At 32.8% G+C, this 17468-nt stretch overlaps 2 protein-coding genes across 3 annotated transcripts in view; both read right to left on the bottom strand.

Moving 5' to 3' along the window:
• Positions 1–309: 309 nt before the first annotated feature.
• On the bottom strand, positions 310–3099 carry LOC119835781 (probable NADH dehydrogenase [ubiquinone] 1 alpha subcomplex subunit 12). Its single transcript, XM_038360769.1, has 3 exons — positions 2986–3099; positions 1926–2051; positions 310–603 (listed from the first exon to the last, which is right to left on the bottom strand). Exons 1-3 carry the CDS (start codon positions 3097–3099, stop codon positions 310–312), a joined length of 534 nt encoding a protein of 177 aa, XP_038216697.1.
• A 4786-nt stretch (positions 3100–7885) lies between these two features.
• Positions 7886–17468, bottom strand: part of LOC119835808 (inositol polyphosphate-4-phosphatase type I A) — a 14868-nt gene continuing 5285 nt past the window's right edge. Inside the window, exons 12-19 of one of the 2 annotated variants that reach the window (XM_038360817.1) lie at positions 14935–15094; positions 14116–14300; positions 13504–13715; positions 12815–12911; positions 12085–12271; positions 11346–11468; positions 10782–10917; positions 7886–9995 (exon numbers count right to left, since the gene is read on the bottom strand). In XM_038360817.1, coding sequence (XP_038216745.1) covers positions 9863–9995; positions 10782–10917; positions 11346–11468; positions 12085–12271; positions 12815–12911; positions 13504–13715; positions 14116–14300; positions 14935–15094 — 1233 coding nt within the window. In that variant the 3' untranslated portion in view covers positions 7886–9862. The remainder of the gene's footprint in view (positions 9996–10781; positions 10918–11345; positions 11469–12084; positions 12272–12814; positions 12912–13503; positions 13716–14115; positions 14301–14934; positions 15095–17468) is intronic. The other variant, XM_038360818.1, reaches the window with a different exon arrangement.

Genomic DNA, 17468 nt, shown 5'->3' with positions numbered 1-17468 from the left:
CGGGCCCAATAATCAAAAGCAACTCGGAAATTGGTCGAGTGGTATTCGTATAACGTGCTCGCTCATGAGATGGTAAGAGGGGGTGAAGGATCGTGTGATTGTGGTCCCGCATGTCTAACAGGGTTGTGGGCCCAGCCATTGTGCGATCATCGGTGAATACACGCTTCTAGAAACATCAATAAAATTCGATATGTACAGACACAGAACAGTAAAGGCAGGCCAAAATTCAAATTATAAATAGAGCCACATTATTCTCGAATACTAGTTTAGCATGCTAAATTTGAATCTTTTGTTTTTCGATTAAGTTAATTAATTATTAAGTTCCATTACTAGACTCGGTAATAAATCTATCGAAAATATCTTATCTATAATATCTATCGAAAATATAATATAAAAAAATATGTTCCTACCGTCCCAAACGTAGATATGCGCTCTCGTAGTACTATATGGATAATATGCCTTTTCGGTGGCCGTCAGATTCTCCTCGTGAGGCATCAGCCAGCACCGGGTCCATGGGCAACTCATCAAGCAGTACTTAGCACAGTCTTCAGTAGGCAACCGATCTGTTTTATAGTGCAACCACCCATACCATTCTGCAGTCACCTATATTATTTTATGTTTTAGATAATTAACTTCTTAGGGTAAATTAGATAATATTGTAATGTAATCAATATTATAATCTGATATTATATTGTCGTATTGTTATTATTTAATTTAACTTTTTTGCTTTCTTTTTATTTATGTGTGTGTGTGTGCGTGTGTGTGTTAAATAAAGAAGAATTTTGAAACAATTTGATAATTTGCACGACTTAGATTTTTTTATGTATTAGTCGGCAATGGAGCTGATGGAGCGCTACCACCGCTCATGAACATTTGGAGAGTGTAAGGCCTATTGCAGACCTTATGCCTCTTCAAATGGATGGCCGATTTCAAATTGGAAAAGGATTAGGAAATGATTGACGAGAGGAATAAAGGAAAGGACTGGAAAGGATAAGGAAAAGGATATGGGCCTCCGGCTCCCCCACTCACCGAACGAAACACAGCAGTATGCTATTTCACGCCGGTCTTGTGTGGGGGTGTGGTACTTCCCCGGTGCGAGCTGGCCCGATTCATGCCGAATCGTGCTCGACTACCACATACAAAATTGAAATTGATTATATTTTTATATGTGTAACCAAGGAGTACCTACCTGCTTGTTCTAGTAATTATCATGAGCCCATATATTATATTCCAACTGCAGGAACTCGGGCCTCCTATGAGGGTTCAGACCTTAATCCACCTGACCAAGTACGGCTAGTAATATCTAGATTACGATAATCAAGTCTATCTTTTGATTGATCCCTATTATACTGATAACAGTAGGTATATCCTTCCAATATGTTACTAAATTCAAATATGCAACAATCATAAATATGCAACAATGATACAAATGATTGTTGCATATACCTAGGTAGGTATAACAACGCAATAACGCTGTTTTCCATAATCTCGACTATGTTACTACGTACGATGTATTTCATTCAATTAAATGTTTATTTAGTTCATTAGTCCTGTATTCTGTATATCTAAACAGCACAAGTTATTTCAATTTGGAGATATTTTTCTTTTGTACCTAGCGCTCTGAACAGTAGAAATAAAGCTGTAGTCAAGGTATGAAAAAATTCAGCTCACCAAGACTTTTTACACAGATTAGCCTTACCTTAATATGAAAAAGAACTAGGCAAACTAAAAAACTTAAATGAAAGGCGAAATACTCCAGTAAATAATAAATTAGATTTGTACTTTTATCGCTTCCCCCTAGTTCTTAGGTAAACAACATACCATGTGATTTTCTCGTTAATACGATTAACGTATTATCTAATCTTGTAAGTAGGTAGTTAGTTCTCCATTAGATTGGTTGTATTATAATACCTAAGTTATACAACCTGACTAGGATCATAGTGCCACTTGACTATGGGATTATATTCCACCCAGCGACTTCTGCTTATCATGTAATAAGTATTCTCGAAATATTTATTTCCAAAAGCATCTGTCCCCATCAGCTTGCCTTCCTATAAATACATTAAAATTAATAAAACCGGTCAAGTGCTCTTCCGTTCGTGTGCTTTTTGAATAATGCATTTTTCTCGTACATGTCTTTAGCCAACTTTATAAACGGGATTCGGAATTCTAGTTATTTTTTTTTACCTTATGTTATAAAACGGCGTGATTACTCATTAAAACAGTAAAGGCTTATTAACTCATAACTGAAAGCAGGCAATTAGATAATACTGATATAGCTGGGTACTTTTAGGTTGGTTTTCTTTATATTCTGCTTATAGGTAAGTAATTTTTTAAACTGCAGCTATGAATTTCATTAAAATCGGTATACACTGAGTGCTTAAGCAGTAGCTTAAAAAATAAGAGTAGATGTAAATCATCTGTGATTAAACAGTCGGTATGTGGTTGTTTTATTTAGTCGACTATATAAATTTAAATAATTAATACCAAACTAAGATGGCCCTGAAGTCGAAATACCACTAGATATCTCATTATAACGTAGGTACCTGTATTACACGTTACCAACGTGTCGTATGGAGCAGACATTTAACGAAGCTGAATAGAAGTAGTAAACTTACGAGGTATGAAGGTCGAAGAGTGAACACTACAGTGCATACAAGAGGACGATCCTCTATGTGTACTAAGTAGATTATTATTTTAACGATATTACTGTCTACCGCGCCAAAGTTTAAGCTTATAGTAGTTTTCAAGATAAATCAATTTTTGATCTATCGAAGTTATAATAGCGTTTAAAAGCTATTGAAGATTTTTTTTCTATTCAACGTGATGTTTCTGAAGAATGATATTAATCAAATGCAATAGTCATTGCGTATTTCTTTCAAGTCGCAAATGAGCGATTTTATAATATTTTGTGTCCGGAGTCAAGCAAAGGGGTATATTTCATATGAAACGTTATGATTATTGTCCATTTATTACAATACGTACTTTAAGTGTATCGTGTCGCCATAGTTTCAGTACAGCTCCAATAGGACCCCCATTCTTCATTATTATTCTTAAGAATCGAGCCCATTTGTCAAAAGCTAAATAGTTGAATACCATTTTGTATCGTATCTTGTGATATTACTAACATATATTATTTATTGTACAGGTATTTGTAAACAACTGTGTTTTGATTTCTGACATGACTGACGTTAACGGTTATTTTTTTCTTTTCTTAGCAAGTTTATAGATATTAAAACCTCCATTGAATTCTAGAATAACAATCGTAGATATTTAATAAGCTAGCTAAAACTCAAAAGTCATACTTTGTGTTTTTTTTGTGATGGATGGATGACATGATGGTAAGATGTGGTTTGATGTGGATAAAATGAATTTTTATGATCGATATAGTACACTACGACATAGGTAAATTAAAATACAAGGCACAATCCCAAATTTGTGCTATAGTACAGGGAAGTTAGCTAGTTAAAACAAACAAAAAAATAAAGCCACTTCAAAACCACAAATATCTAGGCACTCGTCGTCGTTCGTCTCGCTAAAACTCGAGAATGGCTGGTCTAATTTTTATAACCATGGTTTTGATGCATTCTGAATAGTCCAGCCGCGGGTGGGAAGCTAATATCAAATACAAACCTCTTCCATTTTCTTCGTCACATTTGAAGTCGGTTATAAAATGTCGTTAACATTTCTAGAACTTTTTTAAAGACATAAATTACATATCATAAGTTGCAACCTATCTCAAACCTATATTATGGGAAAATGGCAGGAGCCTTCATTTTGCGCAATTTTACATGGCTGGCCGGGCAGGACACTATCGTTATCTTACTTCTGTCGGCATAAGTAACTCTTGCGACATGTTCCATACAATACATATTTATTCTTATCCAACCCAAACACACTGAAGTGCGAAACGATCACACATCTTGGACACTTTCAATTCAACAGCAAATTTTTTCATGTTTCGAACGTATATGAAAATGGTAAATTTCTTAATTAAACTATGCATTGCAAGTTTTCATAAACTCCATGGCATGGTCAACAAAATAACTCTAAAAATCACGTGATTGAGAAATTTTGAAAGAATAGAAAAAAAATTCTCATTTATAAAGCATTTCAATGCTATAAAACTAAAAATTAAAATCACGTGATTGTTATAGTTATTTTGTAAATGTTCGGATTTTAAGGGATGTCAAGGGGTATATAAATGTTTAAGAATGTAATAAATATCTCAACATTCGCATACCAAACTGCAGTCCAAGCAGTGGTCTATTGTATCAGTCATTAGTTTAAACGTGAAAATGGATACTTACTACCTTTATCAGTAGTGGTAGCAACACACCGGCTTACCATGTCTAGTACTTATAAGTCGATGATAGAAACAACACAAAGTCTTATTTCCGTTTTATTTTTATAGGAACCGGACTTTAATGAATTATAATAAACATGAATATTTTTTTACTACTAATTGTTGCAAAACAGAACCACTGTCAAGGGGCTCGATAGGAAATATTAAATAATTCAATATGTACCAAGATATAGCATTTTATCTCTCATCACTATTAGCAAACCTTTTCGCATAACCGATACTGACTAATTTATTCGCAGGATTTCTTTAACAACCACTCTTTTATTTATTTCAATACCACAAAAATAACATTCTGAAATAAAAGCAATGTTTTATTTTACCGGTCACTTAAAATGTCATTCACAGCCAAATAGTAGAACAGAAATTTACAATATGTCATATTATTAGTACCCGGAAAAAATGTAGTTTTTTTTTGTATCTGACGATGCATACAATTTAGTTAACATGTTAAAAAAAAATCATGTAGACACCAAAAATAATTATCCGTTCGGAATCAAATCGTTACATTCGCTATACGAACCGAACAGAATAATAAGTACATACATAATATATACATAGATATGATGGTAAACATACAGGTATAACAATCTATACAATGCCATACTAATGCCTATGCGTATTCATTGTAAGCATTTGTTGAGGAGATGCTAGCGTATAGCTGGAATTACTGTGTGTTGAGTTGGTTGAGTTGAGAGTCAGAAATGTTCCGCCCAAGGTACCTCACCATTCCAACAGTTTCCAGCAACATTTATTTCCCTTTCCCATTCTTTTAAGTAGACATAAATTGTTATGTAACATTGTTTAAGGGAGAAGCCACCGACAACCGAAACACAGTCAGTGGATCATATAGGAATTACAATTGATATTATGACAATATACGTTTTTTTTTATTAATTTTTTGTACTGTTGACCAACTGTTGCTCAACAAATGTTTACCATGACATGAAAGAATGAAAAGGCATAACCGCTACTAATACAAACACAAAAGATTCCCGTATATTTGCTACTATTTATTTAAACATTAACTGCAGACCACAAAAACAACTAACAAATCTACTGAGAATGCTAAATTCGTGGAGTGTCTCTTACACACAGCTACTGAAATGATGATTTCGTATAGATTGAAAGTTGATTTAAACAAACATAACCACACGTGTAACACATATATAAAGCTTTTATATATATCATACAGCCATGTGTAAAATACATATACAGTTATTATATATACTTTTCGCCACAATACTTCATTACCAATTTGCAAGTAGGATAGTTGGTCTACAAAATTGTTATCGTAGCTTATTTTGGAACCACTAATAGATGATATGGTTTTACACTCTTATCAAATCGTTTACAAACAATTTTCTCCTTTGTGGTACGTGCTTCTTATACTCAATCCAAACAAATGGATACGATTTAAAAAATTCAAATCTCTATCAGCTTAAAAACAGTAAAAATATTTAATATTAATAGTCAATTTACAAAAACAATAACACAATAACATAAATCCCTAATAACTTACAAGAAACTCGATTAATCAAAGCAATATCTGTTTAATCACATGGTAGATAACTTTCAGTGACCGTGTGTAAAATTTTATAAAATGAATACCAAGCATGTTTTACGAATGATCTTTTCTAGCAGACTACGCAATAACTAATGAGTTTACGGGGTTAATAAAGTCGAAATGCATTCATACTTATTCTTTAATACAGAACAGTAAGTTATATAGACAATATAACAGTAAGTTACATAGTTTGACATTACAATTACAAAGTTGTTCATAGTCAGTAACAGTATTCCGAGACCATGTATTGTCTAAATTTCTGCGAAACATTGACAGACTTTAAGTAATGCTATTTTTTATATTTTACGATATCATACATATCATATATATTTTCTGCAAGATTTGTACAAGGGATATTCGTTTAAAGGAATTAAGTAAATGTCTATGTAAGATCGATAGATAACACCTTTAATTATTAAAGATACGAAAGATACATTTATTTCCACGTTCGTTGTCGGTCTTCGTTAATTTTAACATTAATCTCTATAACTTGTTATAACTCATTGAAACATCGAATCGCTTTGGTAAACTTTTTTTTAACACAAAATAGAAATAACGGTTCAATAGAAAAAATAGTAAAGCACACAACACTATGGCATACGACTAAATCGTCATTCAATGATATTATGCTAATATATATTTTGTGTTTGTGATATTATATTATCATAATATAACTTAGACACATATATTGCATAATCAGTTAAGATAATTATGTGCAACAACGTAACATACGATGCAAATCCTATCATAATAAATAATTGCGTTGCGCCCCAGCTTCGCGTGTGATATTTATATAGCGTACATTACACGGGGATCACAGACACATCCAACGGTAAAATAATAACTGAAATCGGTTCAATATTTCATAAGACCAGCTTTATACTTTTATATGTATTAATATTAAATATGCCTTTTCAATGGTCAATAATAGTCAATTTAATCCATATTTACCGAAGATTGTTACTTAAAATGGTTCTTTTAGTAGAGTCAAGCGTCAAGGATCTTTAAAAATATAGTTCGATTAATCATCAGATCTAGAACTAAATACAACAATTTCATATCACAAACAAGACATCTTATAAAAAAAGATATATTATATAATATTTCTTGTAACTATTAATGATATAAGACTGTTTAAACTTATTATTATTTAGAAATAAAACTAACATCGGTTATAAAAAATATTCACATAGGTATATATATAGCTATGGGAAGACAAAACGTATATTGCTATTCTCTATTGCTTTGATATCATTTTTAGAAAATCCGGACCGATTTTTCAACAGCCAAGTAAACGTCATATGATTTAAATATTTTGTCTCTTTTCTTTTCTGCTAAACGGAACGAGACGGCACGTTTCGTGTAACACTTCCTTGGATATTGAAAAATCAACCATGAGTTACTTGTATAATGTTTGGCACGGTATTTATAAATTACTAAAGACATATTAATACATGAAAATAAAGTACATAGGTTAAATAATTATATAATATCAAAACATATATTTATTTGTATACTAATACTTGGCATCTAATCTGGAAGAATCGTCTAGGTATGCATGTTCGATGGAATATAAGTAAGCATTATGACATTTTAAGTCAATTAAACTACTAAGTAAATTGTGCCCATAAGTGAAGTTTTTATGTAAATTATAATAGCAATAGTTCAAATCTACAAGTACTATGAATGTGTTATTAAGATACGCAAAATTAGAATTAAAAATATATACTTTTTAAAAATACGCTGACTACAGGTTCGTTTCAAATATTGATAAGTAATTTCAACACTATTGTTTAGAAATATACAGTGGCTTAAAATAGTAAAATTTAGGACTATACCATCATTTGTATTATTCAATTAATTGGGTATAAGTGAGATTTCTCATCTCAAATGAATATTCCCAATTGGCTTGTCATTTGATAAGGGCAGATGGCAGGGCAAGATGGGCAGAGGGAGTACATCACGCCATATATTTATGTATGGCATTTTACTATCGATACATGGATGAAAAAAAAAACATGTAGCGCCGTATTGAAACATATGCTACAAAGTCAGACTATTTTAATGAATTTGAAAACTTTCCCATAGAGTTTGGAGCAGCTACATACCTACACGGAGCAGCCAGAAGTAATTGTTGTGAAGGAAAACAGTGTATAAACTATATCATTTTATGCTGCTGTATCCTTCTAAACAGGTCTGTAGCAGTCAAGTGGTTAAAATGACCACCAATTTTAAACGCGAGCCGTAGTCTATTAACATTCAAAACCATCTCTACTCATATTTCTTACTGAATAACTTGTGTTATGCTAATTAAAATCCACATCAAATGTATTATTTAGTTATCATATAATAATGAGTTAATTATAAAATAATGCGTTTTGGTTTTTATAAGTGTCGTTTAAAGTTACAAAGCATGTAGTTTTAAAATTTATGAGTTAACAAACTTAAACTTATTTTAAGCGAAAATTGTAAATTAAAAGTCCACAATATAAAAATAAGTACGTGATATTTTATATTTAAGTTTATGTCATATTTCTAAATTAACAAGAACACAACATTAAGCGTACCATTTAAGTACCTACTTTACTTCCAATGTAACATATAAATACAATAACACATATTTTGAACCGCGAACCAGTACGATCATTTAACGAGTTTCAATAATAAATTAATAAATTAAATAAAGCTTAACACAACAATGATCATTATTTCAACCGATTTTAATAATACAGTTATACCTTTATTTATAATACGGCGCGTTAAGTATGTATTACAAAAAGGAAGAGTATTCCCCTTTTCACGTGTGTACTCTCGAATAATAAAATAACCCTCCAAAGTACTTGCAAAACTAAATGTTCTAATCAAACATTTCTAATCGATTCCCGATAAACAGATATCAAAATTGAAAAAATTGGTACCCGTAATGAAAGGATCAACTAACAGTAAGTGAAATTCAATACATTGAAGTTAACGAAACGATTTCCTCTTTAGAAACGTTTTTCATTTGAGGAAAAGTGTAAAACGAACATGATCATTTCCAATCATAATAACTGTAATTATGGTTGAGAATTTTGTTTCCTTAATTCGTTTATTGCATATAATATCTGTGGCATTTTGAATCTTAGCGCATTGAAAAAAAAAACATTGAGTTGAGTTTCTCATAGGACACAATTGTATATTTAAGATGTGTAGGATAGGTCAGTATGAGCTTAACCTCAAGTTTATAGGGTCGCGACCGCCATCTTGAAAAAAGGGTTGTACACTTTATCTTCTAAACTAGCAATCCTACAGAAAAATTGACAGGACATTTTTAGTAACATTTAGTATATTCCACAACTTTATCCTGGCTACTCTCTAAAAATCTAATACAAAAAATCTACCCTAAAAACTTAAAATTCAGCTTTTACCAACCTCTCCCCTAATCCCCTCTCTTTCTCTTTATCTCTCTGTCAATGGAATCTTAATATCTTCAGTGGGAATGTTTGATGGAACTAAAATTTCGCAAGATACTTCATCTCATGACCATAGAAAACATCAGTCTAATTCACTATCGCCAGAATGCGTTCAGATCAGTAAGAGCCTGTATTTCATATTATGAATTAAGTTTGCTAAAGCCTAACAGTGGCTGTAGAAGTTATGCCAAAGACATACATTTTCAAATTAAGTATAACAATTTTCTATTATAAAAAATGGTGTATCTTGTATCATACTATTCGACTTTTTTCCACGCAATAGTTAACGATAACGCATAACAGTAGAACACTTGTCTCGCTCGCACTCCTATCGAAACGAATCGCTCTGTCTCTATCCCTCTGCGTGTACGCGCATTACGTATCTCCAACTGGCAATCACGCGAGCGTGGTACTGCTAACAATTAAAATTAAGAAGTGATTACGTCATGGAATGCTAGAAGAAAGGGAAATGTATAGTTGTTATGTATGTGATGATCCATAAGTGCCAGCCGGCGGCCGATATTCCTCGGGCAAAGCCATAACCTGCTTCTTTGTAAATGCGTATTTCTTTACTCCAATATTTTTATAAGTATTCTCGCGACGGCAGCCCTCGCTGAAATTTCAATAATATTTAGTTACTTTTACTGCTATAGAATTCATCTTTACTTATTATATTATATAATAAAGCTTTTGCCCGCAACTTTGCACGTTAAATTCGGACTAGTTTAATAGATGTCCATATATCACTCTACCTATTAAAAAAAAACTCCATCAAAATCCGTTGTGTATTTTTAAAGCATACATCTAAGCATACATGTATACATTCATACAAAGGGACAGACGCGGGAAGCGACTTTGTTATATACCATGTACTGATGATGATATATGAATGCTGAAGAGTTTCTTTGTTTGAAAGCGCTAACCTCAGAAACCGAGAGACAGGCTATATATGTAAGGGGAAGCTGAGGCGGACCGGTGGGTATGTCATCTCAGTGATATATATTTCTAGCGGTCCGCCCCGGCTTCACCCGTGGTATATTTATAGCCTTCCTCAAATAATGGGCTTTCTAAGCCTAAAAGAATTTTTCCAATCGGACCAGTAGTTCCGAAGATTAGAGCGTTCAAACAAAGAAACAAATTGTTCAACTTTATAACAGTAGTATAGATTCAGAGATAAACTTTTTTAAACTCACCCTACGCAAATTGAAACTAAAACGCAATCACTGAACTGAGAAAGCGATCTAACATTTCTGAGATGTATATTTTTTTAAATATTATTGATTTAGGCAGTAATATTTACATTTTTGACATACATGACAATGAAAACAAAGCATTCAATTCATTAATTAATTTCGACATACAAGAAAATGAAAAAAAAAACATTTAAAATACAGCATACCTCCTCATAATGTTTATGGCTTTTTTCATCTCGTGCTCAGCGAGATGATATTCGGCAGAGAGTATAGAACACTGCTCCAATGTAACCGACATACCAGTCCTGTCTTTGGCACTTTTGCACGATGTGAACCTTATACCTGAAAAATTAAAACTCATTCAAACTTTTTGTTCATTCAAAAAGTTACCTATGTGTTATTCCAGTTGTCCAGCTATCTGCGTACCAAATTTCATTGCAATCGGTTCAGTAGTATTCAGTAGCTTTCGCGTTAATAATATTAGTAGGAGGGTATAAATAAGGAAAGGTTTGACGACGGGAGAGAAGAAATGGATTAGGAAGGGTGAGAAAAAGAAAACGGGCTTCCCGCACCCCCACTCATCTTACGAAATACAGCAGCATGCTACTATTTCACGCCGGTCTTCTGTGAGGGTGTGGTACTTCCCCGGTGCGAGCTGGCCCAATTCGTGCCGAAGCGTACTTGACTACAATATTTTCTATTATACTACTCCTAGTAGACCAGTTAGTTTTCGTGATTACTGTATATTTTTTTTAATTTAACGATATTACCGTTCATATGGCGCGTCGCAAGCGCAGCTAAATGCAACACTTCTATATTTTTTGGCACTTTCTTATGCACGGCTATCTTGAGGGTCTCCATTACTTCTTCTAGAGGTTTCATCCGGGACGACGCTGTAATGGAAAAACATTATAATCATTATTTCAACTGAATGCAAGGTAACTTCTGTTATGCATTTTGTATTATTATTTATTTTATAAATTATAGTAGATGGTAGGTAGCCCTGTAGGTTATTTTAATAATGAACTTTACTTATCTTATATGATTGCCATAGAGAATTTTAATAACAATCATAGTTAGTAATAAATAAGGACACACCTATTTTCTTTCTGTACTCAAAAAAAATGTCTAATAAAACAAAACAAAATATTTGATATGACAGCGAAAGCTATATTAGGAGTCTGGGTTTCATGTTCTATGTGATTTATAATTTTTTCAATATATGATTTCAATTTTTTTTATATATTTTATATATAAATAAATAAATATATAAGTGTAAACTTTATTATGCTCACAGGAGTGTAATAAACAATAGTATATAAGAGAGGATAATAAAGACTCAATAATGAAAAATACTGAGTACATGGCCTGAACCCTCATAGGAGGCCTGTGTCCCAGCTGTGGGAACATATATATGAGCTGATGATGATTATGATGATGATGATGAATCGTTCCATACAGTACAACATCCATAAATAAAAAACCATAGAAAAAAGTATTTATAATTACCTCTATTAGCAGCTAGATAGTCGGCTGGGAATATCTTACAATACTTATGGTAGTATTTGTTCAGACGATCCAGGTTGTCGTTATTGGAGTGATACTGTGGCGTTGTCTCACCGAGCGCTTCGGCTAACGTCGCTTTATCATTTATACCGATATTAAAAAACACCGCAGTTATCGTAAAACTTAAGTGCTGTGAAATAATTCATACAATTTAATTATCATTTTTTTCTATTATTTCAAAATTTCTCAATTTTTAGAGCATTTCAATATTATGACTACAAATATTAAATTCATACAATTTATTCATTAATACGCCCTGAATCAAGTAGATCGATATACCACTTTTTTATTCAGATTTGTTGGATTTATGCTTCCCTCCTGGTTTAACGGATCAGCAAAACCAGAAAACCAATCTGCTCTCCTAGTTTGAAAAACTATCCTAAAGCATCCTAGACATAAGTCTGGTTAGATACAGTCTAAAATTGAAGGGTTTGAACTCGATTCTATAGTATAAAATAATATACATGATAAAAGACAATCAATCATTTAACCTTTGATATTGCCTATATATTAGCTACTTAACTTTGGTAATATAAAAGATGTCATTCAAAACATTCCATTGCCTTAAAATTTTTTAATTTGCAACTTAGGTATTCGTTTGGGACTAGATTAAATTCAGTACAATAGAATAGGGAGTTAGTAAATTTAATTTCTTGATATTGCTCTTACATACCTCTTTTTTGGTGAATTTTGAATAAAGAGCGTCGGAGACTGGAATATTAATCGTCAAACTGCCTCGCGCCCCGGACACTTGCGGCGTTGCTGTATTACTATAAACAATTATAAAATTTAAACTATATATATCTTTTGATTTTATCTATCCAATATATAAAACTCTCGTGTCACAGTTTTCGTTGCCACACTCCTCCGAAACGGCTTGACCGATTTTTATGAAATTTTTTGTGCTTATCCGGTATCTATGAGAATCGGCCAACATCTATCTTTCATACCCCTAAATGATAAGAGTAAGGCAAAACAGCGTTTGCCGGGTGCAGCTAGTATCTATATATATTTTTTAAGTTGGATCAAACTCCAGATGGTGCAAAACCTTTAAATATTGTTTATTTTCTATGACTCAAATTATACAAAAAAAATCAGATTGACGTAACAAAATAGAAAATAATCGAAAAATGTTACCCTTGATAAGTTCTAAATCAATATTTAGGAACAAATACAAACACAGGTGGTTTATTCAAATGCGTACCAAGTCGACGTAATTACAAATAACAAATTTAAAATACTATACAATATAAATGTTCCATTATCAACACACTATTTGAAGTAAATAAGTAAATACAAAACTAGAAAAGAACTCGACACAATAGCTCAACGAAAAAGTACATATTTTTTTAAATTACCTACCTATGTCCAACTTTAGTTAGGGTAAATAGAACAGTCTGCAAATCTTCCACCGCTACCACCATGTCACCCCACATTGCTTTCTCAGTGGAATACAGACTCAGTAGGCCCTCGAAACCGCACAGAGGCCCTAGGTCGGAACTGAGCAGTTTCACAGCAATTTCATGTGGGACGGAGTTGAACCAACATAGAAGTCCTGATGTTGCCGTTGCCAGCTGAAAAAAATATCCTTATTAATTTACAAGCCGCTCGCCTTCCCTGAGATCCCTTAAAAACAATGTATCTATCTGCTGGTGAAAGTATTTTTCAACTGCTATTTGAAATTTATGTTTTATAGCTGAAAAATATAATATTTCCCCTTTATTTAAAAAAGAATCACGCCCATTCAATGAAAATACATGGCTGCGAGGCGAAGAAAAGTCCCCAAATGTACCCAATAAGATATTTCCCCTTTGTATTAAAGGTATTTAAATTCTTGGGACTTTCGATAGAAGTGACAACTTAAGCTAATCCAAACATATGCTTCATAGTAAAAACCAGACAGACTGGCGCCGTAACGCGTTACGTAACGCACCGGTTTAACCTGCCCTAGAAGTTATGACTTGAAAAACATACCGCTTGAGAAAAACACGTGTCCCTGCGTGTTTGTAAGGCGGCGTGGTCTCGCGCCCAAACGGGCGACTCGCAACGCAATCGCAGCGCCGCGTGAGATATACGCGCCCAATGGATAAGGGACTCGGCTTTGTTCCTGAAATCGTCCGTGAGCGCCCTTAGCGGCTCCAATTGCTCCTCTAAACCATCTAGAAGAGAATAATTTTTGTTGATGCTAATATATGTTATATCTTAGGATTAAGATACAACTAATACACTGGTAAAACATGACATAAATTTCCAAATCATTCATCCATATGCTTTTGGGTTAAAAACTTCGACCATTTGTTATAGTTCGTACTAATTCGTTTGTATTTATGCGAGTTCCTGCTATCTTGTCAAATATGAGGTTGATCAAATACAGAGTAACAGCCATGAAGCCATGGATCTAAAGTCTATTTTTTGTTGTTTTGTTATTATATATTTGTGATATTCATTCGTTTGGTGAAGTCGGAAAGGTAAGTGTTGTGAAAGTATATAGAGCTTTGTGTAAGCATGGTCGGTGTGAAGGATAAAATAAAAGTCACTGAGAATGCAATCTGTTTTGGAGGTCTGTTATAACGAGGAGGATGAAAACCAGCGTTTTTTTAGATAACTTTCGAAAACAAGCTTTTAGGTGTTTCTCATAGTGTTTTGTCATTGTAGTGTGGATTATGATTTATTTCTTTGTTGAGATTTAATATCACTAGCAATCTGATCAGCGTATGATTCTAACATTATTATACATTTTTTACAATATCATATATTCATCACCGTGTATTACAAAATTCACAACAAATTCACCTTTATTTGACTCGATTATTGTGATAACAGATTCGACAACGCTTGTTAAGCTAGCTTCGACTTCGGTGGCGAAATTCTTCAAATAGGCCAGGTTCGTTTCCCTCGTACTCGAATCGATCTGACCAATACTCGGCAGCGGTGACTCTTTTGGATCGGAACTCTGTAAAGAAATACGTTTTGTGTCTAACAATATTAAGTAATTTGTAATTGTATGGTAGTTAAAAGTAATTTAAAATTCTATTCGTTTTATCTATCCAATACTTCATAAATTTACCCTTGAAAGTATAAAAAGAATGATGCTTATATATATACCACCAACTGGGCTCGTTTAACATCATGATGGAGCATCCCAACCGTTCCATAAACAAAGTTTTACTTTAATGATCAAAAATTAGATTTTTCCTCCACCTTCATAACGTAAAAGAACGGAGAGAACTCTCTCCGACTGTTACTTTCAGTTTCTATTATGACATTATTGTTACCTTCTTTATATATATGAAATTATCGCGTCAGTGAGTTACGAATAGTTGGCATACCCCTCGGGAGGAATTCGCCGATTTTAATAATTTTAGTTATATGTGTAAGAATGTCTATATAAAATCGGACGTAATTTTTTTTATTCCTGTGTTGACTGTTAAATAAGACAGTATCTGTCAGGCAGTTTTTCATATATTTCCTTCAGAATTGTAAACAGGCAATAAATCCATATGATCATCGCAAAATTAAAATTAGATAAATATTCATAAACCGCAACAACCGTTCGCGATAATAGAAAATATAGCTGTGTTACTCGGAGATCGATTGGCTTTCTAATCAAGTTTTTAAAACCAATTAAATAGCGTATGTATAAATATATAACACATAAAAAATTAAAATAGGAAGAATATTTATTTATCAGTTCTGTTACAATTTCATTGAAAAGTAATTTTCACTCTTATTGACAAAAAAGTCGGATACATTCTTCGGGGATAAAAACTATCCTATATCCTTTCTCGGGACTCAAACTATCATTGCATTATTTCACTCTTCTCAGTTCAGTGGCTTCGACGTGAAGAAGAGAGTAAAAGTTTTTCAAGAAAAGGGTTACCATCGCATTTATATATTAGTTTTATTTCAACGCATAATTTTGTAGATGTGAGACGTTAAAATATGGTTCGATATAAAATGAATTTACAGTTAGTCGATTATATATTATGTTATATTATGCTTGTTATATATCCACCCGCGACAAGGAAATGTACACATTTTTTCCCCGAACAGTTCCCATTTCCGTGGGATTTCCGAATTAAAGGTGTCCAAAATTAATAAATTTCTTGTGTCACAACTCAAAATCTATTTTTGTACTATTAATATCAATTACCTAAATTGGTTCAGTGGTTTAGGCGTGAAGAAGAGACAGACAGAACGAGTGACAGACGCAGGCTGATAGACAGACAGAGCTACTTCGCATTTATAATATTAGTTGGGATTAATAAAATTCGCAAAATACAGAAGCAAAATAATATTTTATCGCATGTTATTTAATTACAATAACATGGTAATAGATATTACAAGGAAAATACGTTTCAAGATATGTAAATTGCGTAATGCGTAATAGTTTAATGTTTACATTTTATTTCACAGTGTACGAAGCCGTATTCAGATCATATTGAAATACTCGATATATGTTTTTATTATATGTAATTTTGTATAAACGATTTCTCAATATTAAAATGGATGTGGTCGATCCACTTATCAGCAGTGATGCAAGCCAATAAAGCAATGATAAACGACGATTATTGTCAGTAATGGAAAACTCCACTGCACTGTAACAATGGCATTAGCTAAAATCCTACTAATATTATAAATGCGAAAGTTTGTAATGATGTGTGTGCGTTTGCTGCTCTTTCACGCAAAAACTACTTAACCGATTGTAATGAAATTTAGTATGTAGATAGTTGGACAGCAGCTGCGCCCCACGGTTTCACCCGCGTAAGTCTGTATCCCGAAGAAATATCGGGATCAAAAGTTGCCTATGTATTGTTTCAGTTATCCAGTTATCTTCTATTTCATATTCCATTGCAATAAAAATGCAAGTTCGTAGTTTTTGCGTGAAAGAGTAACAAACATACATACATGCAAATACATCCAACCTTACAAACTTTCGCATTTATAATATTAGTAGGATCAAAAATGCGCAAGCTTGATTATATTTTTGGGGACTACTTATATAGCATATCCTATTATTCTTAGTTTTAACAATGACAAAATTTGTGGTGGTTTTTAATCATCCAAGCATCCAACCATCTAATTATTGTGGATTATTTATTAATTCTGGAGGAGAGGTTCATTTTTTAAGGACAATCGCTTTAATAGAAATCAATATATTCGCATAGTAAATAAAGCAAACTTTCGCTTTGCATATAATGTCAACCAACAACATATAATATACTAGCTGTCCACCCCGGTTTGGCCCGTAGTAAATATACTTAGTCTGGCCATAAATACTGTTACACTTAATTATAAAAAAATATTACATTTGAATTTCGAATCTG

This window comes from Zerene cesonia, chromosome Z (assembly GCF_012273895.1).
Source record: "Zerene cesonia ecotype Mississippi chromosome Z, Zerene_cesonia_1.1, whole genome shotgun sequence".
Lineage (NCBI taxonomy): Eukaryota > Metazoa > Arthropoda > Insecta > Lepidoptera > Pieridae > Zerene > Zerene cesonia.
This window is presented reverse-complemented; position numbering and strand designations above follow the sequence as displayed.